Below are 19,591 nucleotides of genomic sequence, written 5' to 3'. Positions count from 1 at the left end.
TGATGCCTTTTTCTGGTCTCTGTGTGTACCAGGCAAAATGTCCATACATACAAATAAACAAACAAACAAACAAATAAGTAAGTAAATATTGGCTGACTGACTATAGGATGTGCTCTCTCTCATTCCCAGTGTGTTCTACAAGCCTTTCATGCAAGACAAACCTGGCTGAAACCGGCAGCTGCCAGCTCCTGCCGGACAACAGAACCACCCACAGTTCAATTAGAGACACAGCCCTGGCTTCAATTACTTGAGGTCACTGGACACAAAACATCTCTGGACCCAAATGATTCAACAGAATGCTGAGCATAAAACAGCAATAACGGCCATGAAAAACAAAACGAAACAGAACAAAAAGCTAACAAAGTAGAATCCGTTTAAATGAACATTTAGCATTCAGCAGACAGATTTAGTCTGAAGAGTTAAACACCTCCGAGGCAAGCCTTGCCTTCAAACCACGCTTGCTGCGTTACAGTTGGCCGGCAAAGGCAGCGTCAGCTTAGCAGGGTGAAGGCAGGGATGCACTGGGACAACCAGCTGTCCAAGTGACAGATAGAGATGTATTTCCACTCTGTGGGGAGGACAAAAGATGTTCCTGTGGGTGAAAACAGACTACAGAGCGGCCCGCAGAGACACTCTGAAGCACGGAGAAGCCAGCTGGCAGAGACCCAACTGAACGACAGTGCAGTCCTGTGGCTGCGTCCTCCTTCGTTTATGCCCACTGATCCTGTGTCTGGAGCGATCAGAAAGGAGACAGTGATTTAATAACGTCGGCACAAGCTCCAGGAGGAAGAGACATTCCCTGGAGCCGGACCTACAGGTGGGAGCCACCTGACATGGGTGTTTGGAACTGAACTTGGGTCCTTTGGTACATGCTCTTAACCACTCATCAACCCAGCTACCTAAAAATATTCTTTAATCTGAGAAATTTTAAATAGAAATGTGCATGTACATTTTTAAAAGCCCGTTTAATTTAGGAATAGGAGTCTAAGTCAGAGGTGGAGTACTTGTCTACCATGTGTAAGACCCTGGGTTCCATTCTCAGCACTGCCAACAGCAAACCCACGGGGCTGGAGAGACAGCTCAGGGATCAAGAGCACTGGCTGCTCCTGTGGAGGACCTGGGTTCAACTCCCAGAACCCACATAGTGGCTCACACCATCTATAAGTCTAATCCCAGGGCATTTGATGTTCACTTTTGACCTGAGTGATACACACGGCACACATAGATACATACAAGCATACACACATGCACTTAAAATAAAAATAAATAAAACTTAAAAAAACATCCAACCCACCAAATCCAAACCAAACCACCAACAAAAAATATACATAACCATCTCTACTCAGAGGAAGATTACTTTCTATAAAGTTTCCTTTAGTTTGGGTTTCCTGTTAGTGTTGGGTCTGGCCATATTCTATTATGCACTTCCAACCATGTGTCCCAGGCTCTGGCTTTAGACCCAGCCTCCCTTTGGTGATGTGCACACGGCTCTCCGCCTACACCATCCTTCGACTGTGCCCCCAGCAGATCCCCATGCATGCACCAGCCAGCTGGGCTCTTTACCTGGTATAGTAACCCCTCCTCGTCCAGACCAAACCCTTATTTCCTCACAAGTTCCCCCATATTGGGGTTTGTTACTCCTAGAGAGTTCATATTCCTTCATGCTTCTTAGAGTCACTTCTCACAATTTCAAGATGCATCTCAGCAGCTCCTCTATGCGGGACCAGACTCAGATTACCTATGCCTCTAATTTGTCTATGGACTCCCGGAGCACGGGAGCCCTCCTTTATCATCATTACGAGTACAAGGCTCTTTACCTAGCACACCCCAGGTGTTCATGAAAGGTGTGGAATTACTGTTTTCTAATGAAGACTTTTGCAAAAATGGATGCTCGTCTGTAAGTAGAGTTCTATGGTATACAGGGTTATTTGGAGGAATTTATACACAGAAATGAGGTATTTGCAATACTGCAGCAGTGTTTCAGTGACCTTCCCAGGGAAACATCTCTCACCTTCCTCTCTGTCGATGGTGACGATGGGGCTCATCAGTTCCAGGCCTTCATTCCCATCGGCGTTCACTGCACGAGCCGCACACTGTACCCGGGAACCAGGCTGAAAGTATATGGAGTCTAACGTGATCGTTTTGGATGATGTGAAAAAGGTGTCGAAGTCCACCTCTCTCAAAGGGCTGGTCACACCATCCGGGCCAGCAGGAGCGCTGATCAGCCACCGGTATCGGGTCAAAGTGTCATTGATGTTCTCGCTGGCACAAATAGAGCCTGTTTTGTCGTAGTCTGGATATTTGGGGTTGCAAGCCTATGGGAAAGCAAATAAACAGAGCTGTGTTAGGACCACAGTAGAGAGTAATGTGGACTTGGACTTGATGCTTCTCAAGCTCCTTTAGTCCTAAGGCTTCCATTGCCCTTCATGCTGCATTTGGTCATGCAACTTCCGACTTCTTATTCCCAGCTGCCATCCTTTTATGACCTTTCAACTTCCGATAGCTCACTGGACACGACCACACTCAGAAGTGTCAATCACATCATCATCTCTGGAATCCCCAGAGTCATTCTTACTCTTTCTCTCATGCTTCTGTCCCCTCTCCCTCTGCCCTACAAAAGGTATTGGAGTCTACCTCTCTCGTGAGGTTGGTCACACCATCAGGGCCACCAGGAGTGCCAACCAGACATCCATGGAGAGCCCAATCCTTCTCTTTCCTTCTTCATGTCCAGCAGGTGGGTGACCTTGACCACTCCGCTTTGTAACACTCCTTAAGTCGATCCCTTCTTCACCATTCACACGGCTCCTTCCCATCTAACTCAAGTCCTCCCTTTCCAACTCTACACTCCTGCCCCACTAACATTCCAACGTGACCCTCTACTCACGCAGCTCTTCTGCATGAGAACGCATCCCGCTACCCAACAAATGAATTCCAAGTTGCCTAATGTGGCATTTAGAACCCTTTATAAATGAACACCAGATTATCCACACATTGTTAAGCCAATGAACACTCATTGTGTGCCTGTTGTATGTGGAGTGTTTCATTAGGGCTGCTGTGACCTAAAAATATATGTCATAGTTTTTGTTCACGGGAAACTCAAGATTCAGTTACAAGAAGGCAAGTGAAACCTGTAATGAATCCCTTCCATTCTCCTTGGCAACCACCCTTTCCAGAATGATCTCCCCTCACCTGAATCTAAAACTGTCAAAGGTCTACCTGATCCTCCATATCAGAGCTTCAGCTCTGGCTCTTACACTCTGCCTCGTATCAGAGCTACAGATCCTTATTTTTTTCCACTTGTCCTTATTTTTTAATCCCTTCTGTGCAGAGTTCATGCTTTACTGGCTTTCCTGACAGTGACGGATTCTTAAACCACACACTGTGTCCTCAGTTAATAGGCTCTTGTTTTGTTTGTTTGTGTTTTGGGAGGAGGAAAATGGGAGCTCCATTTAATGATTGTTATTTTCTGCTTTTCACAGCTCAAAGCTTAAACCTTAAATTTCCCAAGACAATACTGAAGTTTATAATTATTTTAAATCGTTATCTTCCGGGGTGAGAGGGTTAAGAGCACTTGCTGTTCTTACAGAGGACCTGAGTTTGGTCCCCAGCACCTACATGGTAGCTCACCACCATCTGTAACTCCAGTTCCAGGGGATCTGACACTCTCTTCTGCCCTTTGCACCAGGAGCTCATGTGGGGCACATACAAGCATGCAGGCAAACACTTACACACGTGAAACAAAAAATAAACAGATCTTTAAAAAAATCAGTTATCTTCAAATTTCCCCTAAACTGATCTATTTCCTCCTCACCGTAATGCAGACAACGGGATAGCCAGACACAGGCCCAGCGTTCTCCTTGGCTTTGGAAGTGTCATCATATATCAGCAAGGACACAATGTGAGGGACAGAGGGAAAGGTGACATCCGCCATGCTGTTGACTTCCTCTATATATACAATGGCCTTGGTTGCCTAAGAGGAAAGGAGAGTGATCGTTGATTATCAAATATTCAGGGTCCTGGAACTTCTCTCATTCAGAACAATGACTGGAAAAATCTCTGGAATCTCTGTGAGGAAGTCGTCCTGCCCAGACGCCATGCAGAGTGACAGCCTACACACATTCTATTTCATGTGACCCTGGTACCTTGCTCATCTTGAATGTTTACGGGGGAGGGACCTCAGCCTTGGGTGGCTCATACAAAGGCTTGCCACTAGCCCATGAGATACTTGGGTTCTAAGGTTTTCTCTTCAGTTGTGATGATGGTAGATAAATCAGTTGTGGGTTTGTGACGTTGAAGTTACATCAACAACAACAACAACAACAAAATCCATTAGTTGACAGTGGGAGAAAAAACTGACAGACACCTTGAGAGAAATGAGACTTTCAAGGTCATGGGATTGTGTGGGCTGTGGTGATGCGGAGAGGCCAAGGAGAAGCTAAGCTTTAGATGGACAAAGGCTTGGACTGCCTGGGACTAGGGGAGAGAGAAGATGAGCACGAGACAGAAGGAGACTCTGGATATTGTCTAGTCAAGGAGGAAAGTCACCTCTGTCCATGTCTCTGGCTCTTGAGCAGCTTTCCTACCTCTGATGACTGATAGAACAGTCCTCAAGCATTGCCCTGACACTTTCAATAGTGTCATATGCAACGGGCACATCCCAAGTTGAAAAGACTGTAAATCAAGAGTGTGTTTAATCTTCCTAACCCTGTGAACATCATGGACCAGCAACACAGCACTGTAGGATTGCAGCTCGTGGTTGTGGAACAGAGATAAAAGTAAATTCAAATTATGTTTTTACACATAATTTTACAGCAATGTAAAGTCAAAGAAATGTAAGTTGAATCACAGTCAAACCAAAGACGTTTCTATATTTTTAAGAGTCTCTGACACTGAAAGTGATTTTTTGGGACTCTTTGTTCCTTTACTCAAAAGAATGTCACATGCTAGTCCATAAAAACAGGGAAAGACTCACAAAAATCTCTTTCATCAAGACTTTCTACACACAGATCTTGAGTTCTAAATATGACTTAAGAAGGATAACAATGTGGCTGGAGAGATGGCCGAGAAGGTAAGGCACTTGCTGCTAAGCCCAGCATCCTTAGTTTGCTCTCCAGAATTTAGACTGTGGAAGGAGAAAACTGATTCCTAGGCTGCCTGTGACCTCCAGGTGTGTGCACACAATCCACACATGAATATAAAAAAGCATGCATATATTAGAGTTAAAAAATTCTTGAAGGACAGCAATGTCACAGAATTACCATTTTTACTGAATAATAAAAATACTTAAGAAAACATATTCTTCCATTTGATTTCTCATTAACAAAGAATGAAACAATAATAAGTGTGCAGTATAGCACACTTACACATAGTGTTGCTTAAATTGACCTTTTCCTATGAGTGGCATGTCATTTAAAATTTTTTTCCACCGTTAAAAACAAATTCTATGGAGATTACATCTATCTTGAAGAAAATATGGTAGGTGATATGATGTAGAAAACACATTTTATGACTATAAAATTTTGCCCATGAAGTTCTCAACATCAAATTCTAACCAAATTAGGAGGAACTAGTGAGGCCCTGGAGGGCCAGGAAAGTGCTTGGTGGGTAAAGATGTCTGCTTCAATTAGTGTTGAATAAATGTTCCATCTTTGTGGCAGGCAATTCCAATGTCAGTCATGACATGGGAAGGCTAAGAGAGCTGATGTGGGGTCCGGGGACTACAACTTTGAGTTTCCACCAACACGATTTTCCAAAGACAGAGAGAAATGTCCAGGTTCTGATCTAATCAGAACAGAAATTAATTTGGGCGGTTGAAAGGGACCATGTGCATCCCCTTTCATGTACAACATCATCATCATCATCATTATCATCATCATCATCATCATTATTATGGTTTTTCGAGGCAGGGTTTCTCTGAGTAGTTTTGGTGCCTTTCCTGGAATTCACTCTGTAGACCAGGCTGGACTTGAACTCACAAAGATCCACCTGGCTCTGCCTCCCGAGTGCTGGGATTAAAGGTGTGCGCCACCACTGCCCAGCCATTATTATTTTTTAAAAAGATTGATTTATTTTTATATTACATGCATGAGTGTTTGCCTCCATGTATGCATGTGTACTCTGTGTGTGTGTGTGTGTGTGTGTGTGTGTGTGTGTGTGTGTGTGTGTGTATGCAGTGCCCAGAGACCAGAAAAGGCCTGGGAGACCCTGGAACTACAGTTACAGATGGTTGTGAGACACCGTGTGTGTTGGTGCTGGGAACCACACCCAGGTCCTCCTCAAGAGCAGCAGGTGCTTTTTACTTCTGAGCCATCTCTCTAGTCCTGAGTCTTCTTCACTGTGATGTCTCACATGCATTTATTCTAAGAAAAGGTTGGCTGCAGACTTACAAACACATCGTCTCGCTTACCTGCGTCTCTGCCACCATATTTTCATCTGGTTTTAGGTGAACAGTGAAGGCCTCCCTCATCTCTCTTACCCCGTCGAAGACGACTTCAATTTCAACGATGTGCTGGGTTTCCCCTTCCTTAAACTCGACTTCTACAAATACAAAGTCACTGATTTAGTCTTTTGCCTATGAACCTGAGATCTTCTTGGACTGTGGTATATAACAAGGACATTTTACATTGCGGTCCAGTACATGGGTGTATGCTTACTTAAAGGGAATCAAACTGCTAATTTATTGGTACTATTTGTACTATACTGTAGTGTGTGTGTGTGTGTGTGTGTGTGTGTGTGTGTGGTGTACCTGTGCACATGTGGAGGCCAGGGAAGGATATAAAGTGCTTTGTTCTATCACTTTTTACCTTATTACCTTGAGACAGAGTCTCCCACTAGACCTAGACACCTTGGCTGGTGTCCAACAAGTCCCATCGGTCCTCCCACCCAGGAGGGTTCCAAGCTTGGAGAGCCAGGAGAGGTCCTGGGATTTGAACTGAGATCTCATGATTGAATAGTAAGCCCTCTCACCTGCTGAGGCATCTCCCCTGTTTCCACTCTGATATTTTCTACTATTCTGTTCTTCTCTATTCTATCCAAAGGAAAATTCCAATCGTGACTTAGTAAACTGATCTGTTGACCCACAGTTTGGAAACTGCTGAGTGATGAGACAGTGAATAGTTTTTATATTGGGCTATAAAAAACTCCCCTTTCAGCTCACAGATTTCCTAAGCCAATGAAACCCAGTGACTGTAAACAGGACCGTGGATAGGAATGACTGAATGTTAGTAGGTTTAGGAAGATGCATATGAGGCTGGATTGGAATTGTTTTAAGTGCATTACTAAATTATATTTCAAAGGCACTTATTCTTGCTGTTTCTAGAAACGTAAATGACAATGTTTTCTCCCTCACCTGTCCCACTCAGCAAGGACTGCTTTGCTATCGTGAGAAGGCAATCCAACCACGAGGGAGGGTACTTTGCTATCAGTTAATTTAAAAACTTAAAGCATTACCATGATGGGTTTTATTGAAGCCTGAGTAGCAGGCCTTACTACAGAAGGTGGAGGAGCTGATTTGTAGATGTCCTTCGGCTTCCAATGAGAAAATAGGAAGGAAGACAAACACCATCATTCCAATTAGCAGAGACAGCTCTATTTCCTGACATACTTGCAGTCACTCAGTTATCAATTCTTCACGTCAGGAAACCGCATTTCTGATGTACTTCCCACCCACTTCATACTTCAAAATTTTTATTACCAATTACAAAGAAAAATTTTTAAAAAATCAGCTACTAATCAATGCAATTAAAATTTTCATTCCAATTCTGGATATAATTCCGTTCCCCCACCATCATTTAGCCTTAGTATGCTTTTTGAGTTCAACAGTCTTGGATTTTTTGGCCCCCGTGAGAAACACAGGAAGATGAGAACAGCTAATTATTTCTAGCCTCCCAATTGGTTCTTACATTTTTAAAAGCAAATTTTGGTGTGTATATCTGCTGTATGCAATGCAATGTTATTTTATAAAATAAATTAGGTTGGTCTGTTTGGTGTGACTTTTAAAAAATTACTTTTTTAACACTAAAAAAAGTTGGGGAATTTCATAGGAAAACACGGATACTTGAGTTGTTCTGTATCTTTCTTCAAGGTAACTGTTAACTAAAGATGCCTGTGGGCTCTTCTCCACTATGGAATTTTAGGTTGGCCAACATTCCAGCTTCTCCGTTTTCCCTGGTTTCACTCGTTCCTGTCCCCAGACTTCACTCTGTAAGCATTCAAGTTTTTACAGCCACCCTCCCCCTCTGAGTTATACAAAGCAAATGTCTAAGATATTTAAAAATAATTTATTGTAAACATCTCAATGGTTGCTTCTTGCTGTGCATTTTCTTGATGAGATTTAAGTCTCTCCTCACATTTGTCCTACTCAGTCATTTCATCTCACAGAACAGGAGTTCAACTTTTATGACAATGCTTTTCCTATTTGATTGGTCTCAACCCCAATTTAGATTATAAAATGAATAATTAAAACATGTTTTAAAAAAAATCTATCAAGTTTTATTATAAACAGTAAGTCGGTGCTTAGGGATTACTCGACACGCACGTGGATTTAGCGCTGTTTAACTTTATTCAGCTCTGTTTGTTAGCTCACTACATAGTTATAATTTTGCTCTGGCCACTAAAAGAAGAACTTTATTTCTAAGATAAACAATTTCTGTTAAAAGGTCATACAGTGATATTTAAGACAGTTTTTCTTTCATGTAAAATCTGTTCATTCCAGAAAGACTGACTTGAGATTTTGTAATTTGATAGAAAACCCTGCTTTATTTTCATGGCTTTTGAATTACACATGATGTGCTTCCAAGTCTGGGAATAACATTGACTGTTCATGCGAGGGAAATTACGCTCCATTTAGAAGGTATTATGTTTCTATTACCTATGAATTTTGTTACTGATTTGATAACACCCACCAGTCACTTTTTACATTTTGTTAGTGAGTCAGAAAATCAAGGTGAATACCCAGAACGTTGTGATTAAAGAACTAATGGCCGCTGAGGGTAAGAGGTAGAAAAGCAAGAACATTCGTTGGTAATCATAACATGTTTATGATTATGCTGTTAGCAAATAATGGAGAGAGAGAGAGAGAGAGAGAGAGAGAGAGAGAGAGAGAGAGAGAGAGAGAGAGAGGAACATCTATTTATTTTACTAGCTCTTGAAAGTAAATGATGGAACGGTCCCCAAACTTGCACATGGAAGAAATACCGGGTGTCCAGAGAGGCTCCTGCACCCCACAGGGCTGCTGTGGCTGGTATTCCATTATCTTCTCAATCTTCTTCCCTGTCAGCAGAAAGTTTTCTAACGCTAATGTTTGAATGAAGATGTCCAGCAGGGTTAGCACACACTTTCCCGTTCACAGCACACAAATGCTGTAACGTCTGACCACTGGATGGAGGTAAAACTCACAGTCAGTGGACTCAAAGCACACAGAAATTCTCAAAATTTCCCTCAGAGAAAATTCTGGGGATTCTGCTCTTTGTACTTCTAAGGGTAGTTTAAAAGTTCATTTATATTCACTTTTCCCCCCTTTTCTCAAAGTCCCAGCTCCAACAGTGCAGCACAATTCAGCTGGTGACAGACCCTGGAAGACCCATACCTTCTGACATGGGGTGATAATCCTCTCCGGAGGTGGCCGAGCCATCTTTGGTGTGGACTCTCACAATGGAAACCTTTGAAGTGTCTCCTTGGCGGACCACTGGAATTTTGACGACCACGGACTCTCCTGGTTTGCTGGGCTCAGTGACACTAAATTTGGTTTCTCCAAATTTGATAACAGCTTCTAAGAGTGCGGAAAACACAGACAAATTAAGTTGCTGGCAAAGGGTGGTGGGGGTGGACAGTTTTCACCCTTTCTATTTCTTTCCCCATGGGGGACTTTTATTATTGTTATACTCTTGGCTTCTCTCTGTTGCCTCAATATTAGTGTGAGTGCAGAAAGAGAAGCTGTTAAGTGTAGCCTAGATCCTTCCTGGGAAACGGTGAGCCCACAGAAGGCATGTCCTCTGGGTTGTCTCTTTGTCCCATAGATCTTACAAGAGCAGGCCATTGAGAAGGGGCGTGGAAGGGGGAACCACTGGCCCAGGACTGGATAGACATAAAGACATAGGTAGGGGAGAGGGCAGGTATGAAGGCTTGTGCTTCAGTATGCAGGCATGAGCCATAGCCTCCCCAATGAGCTTTGTCAGTTTTAAAATTCTAGAGCGCTGGCATTGAACTCCGGGTCATGTACATGTTAGGTAAGTACGTGACCATTGAACTATATCCAAAGCTTTTTGGGTTATCAGTTTTCCTTACGTGTGCAGCATGTGCATGTTGGGGTTTGAACTTGATGCTGGCTGTCTTCCTCCATAACTGCCCACTTTATTTTCTGAGGCAGGGTCTTTCTCTGAACCTAGAGCTTGCCAATTTGGCTAGTCTAGCTAGCAAGCTTGCCCCAGTGATTCTGCCTCGGCCTCCTGAATGAAGTAGGGGATTATTAGCAGGCTTCCACCCCTGCCCAGCTCTTATGTGGGTGCTGGGGACCTACACTCATTCTCATGCTTGTCTGGCAAGTGCTGTATCTACTGAGCATCTTATCAGCCCCCTAAATTGATCAGTTTTGGGGCTCTGTTTTGTTTCTCACTCGTTTTCTTATGTCTCCGTTGTTTGCAGGACCTACTGAAAAAGAGGGGGTACTTTTCTGAGCCACCTAGGAACTCGGGGGTGGGGGTGGGGGTGGGGGGATGGAGGGGGGGAAGACTTCAGTTCCAGATTCACTGGTTCGCAAAGGCAGTAACTTCTTACTGTCAGCATCGTCCTGGATCTTTATCAGAGTTTCATTTTGCTCGCCCACTGCAGCCCCGAAGGCAGAGCTGCTCTGTGGAGTGCCAAGTACCAGCTGCAGCTCCTCCAGGGCCTCATGTATATCGTCATCCATCAGCTCGAGGACACAGGGCTTCTCGGTCTCCCCTGCAGCAAAAGACAGTGACAGGCTCTAGAAGGATGCGCCAACAACTAGAACAAAGCAGAAGAGCAGGGTGTTGCTCCCCCACAACCCTCCACCCCCCAATCCGCCCCTCTCTGCCAGTGCAAAGGCTGCTGTTTGGAATAAGCCTGGAATAAGTGTTTGCTGAATACATGACTCTTTGTACACAGGCCCATACTTTCATAAAGATGTCTGTAATTTCTCCTTTCACAGTCCAGCATGCATCTTAGAAAGCAAAGGAAATGCCAATTTTATGCGTGAGTTCTTAGAATTGTGGTTGGGAAGTGAGTCAACAGGCCACTGCTGATGGCCCTGGTTAATCTGACTCCCCTGGTTTTTTCATGTTACTAACTTTTGTCTTGTTGAACAAATCATTGACCCAAAACAACTGAATTCTTGCCTCTAATAACTGGGACCAATATTGTAGTACTGACTTTCTCCAATCTCATTAAAAATTCTTTAGAACATATTAATGTCTATATGACACACAAGCATATGGTTACTCAAATATTACCAAACAAGCCTTACTGTTGGCCACATAACTTGTTATCAATACTCCATCAATATGAGCACAACTTTCTGCTTCTTTTCAATAGAATATATTTCACAAAATTAAACTACTAGGTTAAAGTAGTGGAATATCTGAAGGCACTGATATTCATTAAAAGTGTGAGTGAGATACAGGGCTGGAGAGATGGCTCAGTGGTTAAGAGCACTGGCTGCTCTTCCAGAGGACCTGGGTTTCCAGCACCCACATGGCAGCTCACAACTGTCTGTCATTCCAGATCCAGGGGACCCAATAGCCATGGCAAAGCATCAATGCACATAAAATAAAAATAAATAAATTTTAAAACCCCATAAAAGTGTGAAGTATATTTTGCCTAATAACATTTCAACATTAACTTCAATTTCTAGCCTTGTGAAATTTGCATATTTGATAGGTTCTTGATTGCTGAGAACTAACAATAAAATACATCATTAGGAATCAAAAGGTTAATGAAGAGACCCCAAGATGTCTGTGGCAATGCATATGCCTTGTCACTTAGTACACATAAACTCATGGTGCAAGCTTGTTGGAAAATTGGGAGATTTGATTTCACTGTATTTTCCTGATTACCAATTTCTCAATCCACATGTGGTATTCTTAAATTACATATAGAAACTTCAAGGGCTTAAGGCACTGTCTCCATAACCTTGATGACCTGAGTTTAATCCTCCAGATCCACAAGGTGGGAGGGAACAAAATCCCAACTCCTAAAACTTGTCTTCTGACTTCATGTCAGCTGTGGCATGCACATGCCCCTCCCCCCACATCCCATGCACATACACACAAAATCAATAAATACAGTAAGAGATTTAAATCATTTTCAAGTTCATACATACCGGGGAGGAATGTGACAATGGAGACATCAGTATTTGGGCGTTCTTCGAAGTCCATCATCACCTGCGCGGACCCCTGCCTCGTGTAGCATCTCACAGAGGACCTGTGCTGGACGTCACCGCTCCTGTAGATCATTGCCACGACACGGGCATCGTCTTCATTGCAAGTGTACACTCTCTCTTTGAATTGCATTTTAGGCACTGGGAAAAAAAAACAGACTCGTGGGTCAAAATGAGTAGACATGTCCTTGTGGAAAAATGACGTTTCAGGTGCTACAGTATAATGTTGATAATAAGACAGAAATATGAGAAAAGTGTCTTGGTTTCTACTCAGTTCCTGGCCAACATTTTGGCTTTGAGAAAATCACTGTGAAAGTTTTCATCTCCTTGTCCTTGTAATTTTTATTGGCCTCTTTTGTGAAGTAAGCACGTGCAGTGAACGCTTAAGAAGTAGGCAAAACCAGAGACCTTCAGATATTTGTATCAAAACTGCTGTGTGGTCACACGCCTTCAGATTTTCTTGATGTGAAGAACATTAACATTGTGCACATAATTCCTGAAGGGACTCTAGCCAGCCAGGGCCTGGCAAGCATGACTCTGGCACGCCTTGCCCTTTTTCTCCACCGTTCCCTCTGCCTTGCTAAAAACACTAGATTGCATTCCTAAAGCTAGCCGGCAAGGTCTATTCCCTTATTTGGCCACTGCCTCCTACAGAGGCTGATTACCAATGTTTAGCTATCAAAGTACTGAAATCCAGTAACCCAAAACCCGCTTTGGCTCACCTAGTTAACACGTCTAATTAAAATTAAACACCTCATCCGAACACAGGGTTTCCCCTTTACCTTTATAAACTGCCATTTGCCTACAGGCCACATCTGTCCTCTCTATCCAGAGGCAGTCCTTTGACCCTCTGGGACAAATACCCCTGCTCCTCTTCCCCTTCTCCCTCATCCTCTATCTCCTGCCTTTGTCTCTTATCCCTGCCCTCTGTCCCTCTGGGGCAAATAATCTCCTTCGTGCTGAGAGCTTGGTCTTGGGGTTCTGAGAAACCAATACTTTTCCTTTCAATTACAAGTACATTTTATGCAAGAATAGTAGGGAAAGCTGATGGATGTGTGCATGTGTTAGTTTTAGGTGACACCTAAGCCAGGTCAGTCATACACAGGTCTCATTGATAGCAGGTTCCTTTCTTCCAAGAACCACTGGAATCATCATGGTAGGAAATTGAGTGATGATGGTTAGAGAGGCTTGCTGTGAAATCTTTTTTTTTTTTTTTTAAAGATTTATTTATTTTGTGTACAGTGTTCTGTCTGCATGTATATCTGCAGGCCAGAAGAGGGCGCCAGATCTCATTACAGATGGTTGGGAGCCACCATGTGGTTGCTGGGAATTGAACTCAGGATCTCTGGAAGAGCAGCCTGTGCTCTTAACCGCTGAGCCATCTCTTCAGCCCCACTGTGAAATCTTTTGTGTTGCAATTTCTTCCAAGACAAGTGTCTACCTTGGATGGAAGGGTGATGTTAGAAGGGTGATGGAACAACAGGGTATTCTGGGAAGGGGAGAAACACTCCATCCTGCAGAGAAGCTTCTTAAGTTCAGGGAGTAGACAAAGACTCCAGGAAGTCCCTGAAACTGACCAGATTCACTAGCTCCCCCTCCCCTTCTCAATCATATATAAGCAGTAGAGATGACTGAAAGACACTGTCAGATAAACTGAGCTGCCCTGAAGAGGCAGAGACTAGCCCTACTGTCTAGAAGAGATAGCCTCCAATTCGTTGAGATGCCTGCATGCTGTGCAGTGCATTCCAGGTGTCCATCATTTGTAAACTGTCACCAGTACTGGGGTGGGCTTTGGTGATGCAGCTGTCTTTGGGTCATGTCTGTTCCTTTAAGAACCCCAATAGAACTTACAGGTCCAACCAGTTGGACTCTGGTGCTATCCTTTGGTAGACTTTGGTCTTCTTAAAGAAGGAGTAGTGTCACACAATAACAGTGTACTTGACATTTGATTAGAGAAATCCGAGGCCTGGCTGGGTGACAGAAATTGTATAGTATTAAGTGGGAAAAGACCATGCATGTGGTGAGGAAATTTTTGAATCATTCAAAACACCAATGATAATATCACATTGTCCTTTAAAAAGAAGAAGACTAGTGATTTTCTTTAAAGACTGTCTAATTCCATCAAAATGAGCAGGAGGAGAAAAGATGTGGGGTATTTGTATAGGGTGAACGGTGTCTCCCATGCCAACGTCTACCATGTTGAATTCATATCCTGAGTACCTTGCTAGTAGTAGTAGACAGGTAATCAAATTAAAGGTCATTGGGACTGATGCTGGCCAAATATGCCAGGTATTCTCGTGTCAAAGAGACACCAGGCCATACAGATGTCTGAAGAGGGAAGATGATGTGGAGAGGCACAGGGACAAGATGGCCACCAACAAGTCAGTGAGAGAGGCCTGTGACATCTCTCCCTTGTGGCCTCAGATGGAACCACCCTGCTGACTTTCATTTAGGCATCTCCCTAAGAGTGCAGGGGCTGCTGTTGTTCAAGCCACCTGGTCTGTGGCCCTTGACGATGTCAGCCCTAGCAAATGCATACAGTTGTATACAGCTTATCACCCTACCTGCCATTTATATACATTCAGTCTTAGCATTGTAAAAGTGAAAGTCACTCACAGTCGGAGGCCGAGTCATTTATGGACACCATGGCCTTGCTGGGCTCGCCAAGGGCAGCGTTCACCGGCATGCGGAGTACCAGTTCAAACTTTTCAATTCCCTCCAGCACGGGTCTTCCCAGGTCATCCAGAATGACAACACGAACAGTCTGCATGTTGACGCCAGGTGCAAAATCTAAACTGCGGCTGATTCCCACATAATCTGTTCCAGCTAAAATCATAAGGAATGGATTATTTACATTGGAACGAAATAAAAAAAAAAACAAACAATGATACAGATGAAGTTATAGTTAATGTTTTATACTATACAACATACATACAAAATACTACAGAGAAATACATTTAATTAACAGATGGAAAAATTGGATCTACGTTGTCATTGACGTCGTGAATCTAAGATGGAGTTCTAAACCTTATCTCCAATAGCTGGATTTGAATTACATATTTTAGCATTTCATTTTATCTCTTTTCCCATCTTTATTAAAGTCCTTTAATAATCAATTCTACAACAATCAGCATATCAATCAAATACATGGTAATGTTGTATATACAATGGATACATCTAAATTTTGTTCATATCAATTAAATATCTATCTTATTTCTGTTTCTGGGGTGACGATTTTACTTAGGCATATGGTGGCCTCTTGGTTAGAACTCCACACATTTCAGTGTTAAGTTCCTCTGCCCCCACACTCACTCTAGGCAATGAAGCAAACTTCAACTCCAAAGACACATATGATATTTGAGTTAGTATTTTTCAGACCATGTCATACATACGTAGTGTTGATACCTCTATTTACACATAAAGTAGTTAAAAATACAGTTGTCTTTTAATCTTCAGCCACCATGTCCAAGAAGACTTGAGAGTGGGAACAGTAGTTCTGTATGCTTTTCTCTTTTCTTAATAGTCTTGCAATTCTAACTCTCATTTTGTACTATTTTATCTCTGAATGTGCAATTGTGAGTGTATCTGTCTCTGACTGATTAGAAGAAAATCTCTATCCCTTATGGTTGCAGGTGTGACTCAGTGGAAGAGTATATACTGGGTACTTGCAAAGTTGTGAATTCAGTCTTTAGCATCCAAACCCCAAACAAAAACAAATGCGCACACACACACACACACACACACACACACACACACACACACGCACACACACACACACGTTTTCTTATGTTTCCTTTGTATTTTAGTTCTCTTTATTCTTATTTTTCTTTATGTATACATTCAACTCTTATTTGAATTTCATTCTTAAAAGTGAATAATTTGCCTGTTGTAGTGGTGTACACCTTTAATCCCAGCACTAAGGAAACAGAGACGGGCAGATCTCCATGAGTTTGAGGCCAATATGGTCTAGATAGCAAGTTCCAGGACAGCCAGGGCTACATAGAAAGACTCTGCCTCTAAAAAAAAAAAAAAAAAGAATAATTTGGGGGGTAGCATATGCCTTTAATCCCAGCACTCAGGAGGCAAAGACAGGCAGATCTTTGTGAGTTCAAGGCCAGCCTGGTCCATGTAGAAAGTTCAAGATTAGCCAAGTCTAGATAGCAAGCTCCAAGCCAGCCAGGGCTGCACAGTGAAACTCTGTGTGAAAATTAAAAAATAAAAATGAAACAAAGAAAGAAAGAAAAAAGGAAAAAGAACCATTTGGCTAAACATATGTTAACAGACAGTTGCAGTCTGCAAGGTGCAGAGCTGGTTTATTGTATGGGTGACTTTGAAAATGGAGCCGCTCCTGCCTGCTGCTCTGCGGGACGACTGATGATGAGTAGCATGTATGAGGAGATCTGTGTGTATTTGTTCATGTCACACACTAGTCACATAGGATGGAGGGGTGGGTATATATGAGAAAAATGGTCTTGTCGGTCAGCTGAAAAAAGGAAAGGAGATTTTTAAGCCTCATGTTTGCCCTAAAGTTCGTCAGCAGTGTTTTAGAGCTTAGGGTAAGAAACAACGCTGTGCTGGTTAGGACAATTTATATGACGATGTGTAGAGGGATGCCCGCTAAATCTCAAGTATTTACAGGGACACTTGGTTAAAATGAGGAGGTAGCCAGGGAAGAGGCACACCTGGGAGAGACTTAAATGTCTTCAGATTCTGTGAGGATGGCTGGTATGGCTGCTCCCCAGGATGTGTCAGAACAGCTAATCGTATTAGATTTGCCAAGTAGAGAACCAAGCCGTGCAAATGCGGACATTGCAATGTAGCCTTTGAACCATACATTATGACCTAGACTCTGGTTCATCGTCTCAAAATCTCTTTCTTTACAATGGGAAAGTTTAAATTTACATACTCTATAGTAATAATTTCAGGAGAAAGTAGTCCATTAAGAATGCTTCAGTCGCCGGGCGGTGGTGGTGCACGCCTGTAATCCCAGCACTCGGGAGGTAGAGGCAGGTGGATCTCTGTGAGTTCAAGGCCAGCCTGGTCTACAGAGCTAGTCCAGGACAGGCACCAAAAACTACACAGAGAAACCCTGTCTCAAAAAACAAACAACAACAACAACAACAACAACAACAACAACAAAGAGTGTTTTAGTTAGGTGAAGTGTTTGGGAGCTGGAAGCGGCAGAAAAACACAGAAGGCTGATGCAGCGAACGCTCACCATCTGCAGAGGGTGGTTCTGTTTTCCGGGACCTCACGGTGACGCTCGAAGGCCTGGAGAGGTCCGTACCCGTCCTCCATATCTGCACCTCCACGTAGCCGGCACTCTCATCCACCGAGTACTGGACATCCCCAAAGTAGAAGACCGGCTCTGTTCACCAGGACATAGAAAACACTGCTGTTATTTCTCTCTTTACCAGCTACCCCTGAGATGACATCCAAAAGTCTGCTTCCCTCTATTGACGCCATCACGTTTCCTTTGAGTGAGCTGACATCTCATCTTAAGGCACACGACTTGGCTTACTTTTCATTTGCGTAAATACCTTTATTGTTATGTTTTGGGGTGCTGGGGATTGAACCCAGGGCCTCATGCATGCCAAGAAAGCACTGTACCACTGAGATACAACCATAAACCCATATGTAGGTGATAAATGGTTTCTAGTGCCGTTAAAAGCTTAGCTGGAAAAATACAGTCAAATGAAACCCAATATATAACACCTTTGTTTGTTTGTTTTGTTTTCTGAGACAGGGTTTCTCTGTGTAGCCTTGGTTCATCCTAGAGCTCACTCTGTAGTCCAGGCTGGCCTTGAACTCACAGAGATTCTCCTGCCTCTGCCTTCTGAGTACTCTTTGTTTTTTTTAAAGTTTTGGTTTTTTTTTTAAGTTTTTCCTGAGCATTCATTTTCTCATTCCTCACTAAACTACTGTGGGACAGAGAGACGGCATCTGCCTTATGCTGTCTTCTGGTCCATTGAATTTAGATTTAACTCACGATGTCTGAGTCTATTTTTAATTATCAGGATTAGACTCTACAAACTAGATTAGTATAAAAGTTGTGAGTCCCTATGACTTTAGAACGACCAGGCCTGGGTGCCAGTTATTTGGAGGGCTTTTGTATCCTCTATACAAACTGTGGTTTCACTAAGTAAGTCATCTCATGCTAAGAGGTTAGCGTCTGTCCTCAGGAATGTGAACGATGCTGCTTGGGTTCTATAGTTCCCCCTCCAGAGCATAGTTTTCTCCTGTGTTGGTGATGAACTACAATGGATGCAGAGGTCACCTCCTATCTGATTCTTTATGATTAACCCATGACTCTTGATATAGCCAGAGGTCTGAAGGACAGTAGATGTCTAGGGAAAACTGAAATGAATTATGGGAATACTTTTAAAAATACCTAATTTTGAAATTTTGAGATAGCCTCACAGGAAACTGCCAGTAGTTCCCCATTGAGAGTTTATCTTCTAAACAGCCATTAGCAAAGGTAAAATAATCAAGAGAGCATGTGCGAAATAATCTTATTTGTCCTTAGTTTTACAAGATTCAAAAGGAGTTTATCTAAAAACACGCAGCTCACACCAGGACTTTTAGCATCATTAAAGGGGCGCTGTTCTGTTTGATAGAACTAGATTGAACTCCCCAAATGCACAAAGTGAAGTGAATCCTCAGAAAGCCACAGGGTGTGGCTGGGTGTGAGTGTGGTGGGGTGAGCTCAGTGAGAGCACTTGCCTAGTGTGTACACAATCCTGGATCCCATCCCCAGCACATGTAATAAAACAAAGCCACAGGAAAAGCCCAAGGCAAGCCTCCTCCACTTCTCTATTTGCAAATTCATTACCTTTACTAGAAGACATAATCCACACGCTTGTTTCTTTTCTTCCTCCAACTGGTAAGCATATTTAAAAGCATTTAGCTCCCCTGGCCTCTTAGATAATATGAAATCAATCTTGGAAATGTTTGCCTGTTTTGGTTCGGAGGTGATAAATCTGCCTACGGCATAGTTTGCCTCCCTGCTATCCTTTGAACTTGGACGAGCAGGCGAGTGTACAGATGGAGTTGTTATCTTATAACCCCAGGCAAGCAGACCTGACTGACAAACCAATACACTCCTTACATTTTCCACATCTGAGGAGGGGCAAAGGTGAAAGCAGAGAAGCCAGAAAATGATTATTCTAAGCCGACAGCTGAGCCAGGTACAGCGGC

At 43.0% G+C, this 19,591-nt stretch overlaps 2 protein-coding genes across 4 annotated transcripts; both read right to left on the bottom strand.

Moving 5' to 3' along the window:
* Positions 1-1,847: 1,847 nt before the first annotated feature.
* On the bottom strand, positions 1,848-10,930 carry LOC131912935 (FRAS1-related extracellular matrix protein 2-like). 3 transcript variants are annotated; one of them, XM_059265223.1, is made up of 6 exons: positions 10,774-10,930; positions 9,587-9,769; positions 9,196-9,270; positions 6,407-6,537; positions 3,812-3,970; positions 1,848-2,315 (listed from the first exon to the last, which is right to left on the bottom strand). In XM_059265223.1, the coding sequence occupies exons 1-6, from the start codon at positions 10,904-10,906 to the stop codon at positions 1,863-1,865; spliced, it is 1,134 nt and encodes a 377-aa protein (XP_059121206.1). In that variant the 5' UTR covers positions 10,907-10,930; the 3' UTR covers positions 1,848-1,862. The 3 variants fall into 3 exon arrangements, with proteins under 3 accessions (XP_059121206.1, XP_059121205.1, XP_059121207.1); XM_059265222.1 differs by lacking the exon at positions 9,196-9,270 and adding an exon at positions 7,450-7,527; XM_059265224.1 differs by lacking the exon at positions 9,196-9,270.
* A 426-nt stretch (positions 10,931-11,356) lies between these two features.
* On the bottom strand, positions 11,357-19,385 carry LOC131912822 (FRAS1-related extracellular matrix protein 2-like). The gene is made up of 5 exons (XM_059265077.1): positions 19,227-19,385; positions 17,613-17,762; positions 15,011-15,220; positions 12,301-12,535; positions 11,357-11,411 (listed from the first exon to the last, which is right to left on the bottom strand). Exons 1-5 carry the CDS (start codon positions 19,240-19,242, stop codon positions 11,357-11,359), a joined length of 666 nt encoding a protein of 221 aa, XP_059121060.1. The 5' UTR covers positions 19,243-19,385.
* Positions 19,386-19,591: the final 206 nt, after the last annotated feature.

This window comes from Peromyscus eremicus, chromosome 6 (genome assembly GCF_949786415.1).
Source record: "Peromyscus eremicus chromosome 6, PerEre_H2_v1, whole genome shotgun sequence".
NCBI classification, from domain to species: domain Eukaryota; kingdom Metazoa; phylum Chordata; class Mammalia; order Rodentia; family Cricetidae; genus Peromyscus; species Peromyscus eremicus.
Note: the sequence above shows the minus strand (reverse complement) of the source record. Positions and strands in the feature narration are given on the sequence as shown.

What these genes read in the sequence shown, in the direction of transcription:
- LOC131912822 (XM_059265077.1), bottom strand. An exon ending in AGAACCACCCTCTGCAGATG is followed by an intron (nt 15,221 to 17,612) that starts GTGAGCGTTCGC and finishes TTATGATTTTAG; the next exon opens with CTGGAACAGATTATGTGGGA. An exon ending in AATGATTTAAATCTCTTACT is followed by an intron (nt 11,412 to 12,300) that starts GTATTTATTGAT and finishes TATGTTCTAAAG; the next exon opens with AATTTTTAATGAGATTGGAG.
- LOC131912935 (XM_059265222.1), bottom strand. Translation starts at nt 10,906, where the DNA reads ATGGATGACGATATACATGAGGCCCTGGAGGAGCTGCAGCTGGTACTT. An exon ending in TTATCACCCCATGTCAGAAG is followed by an intron (nt 7,528 to 9,586) that starts GTATGGGTCTTC and finishes TCTCATTGGAAG; the next exon opens with CCGAAGGACATCTACAAATC. An exon ending in CTTCAATAAAACCCATCATG is followed by an intron (nt 6,538 to 7,449) that starts GTAATGCTTTAA and finishes TTGTATTTGTAG; the next exon opens with AAGTCGAGTTTAAGGAAGGG.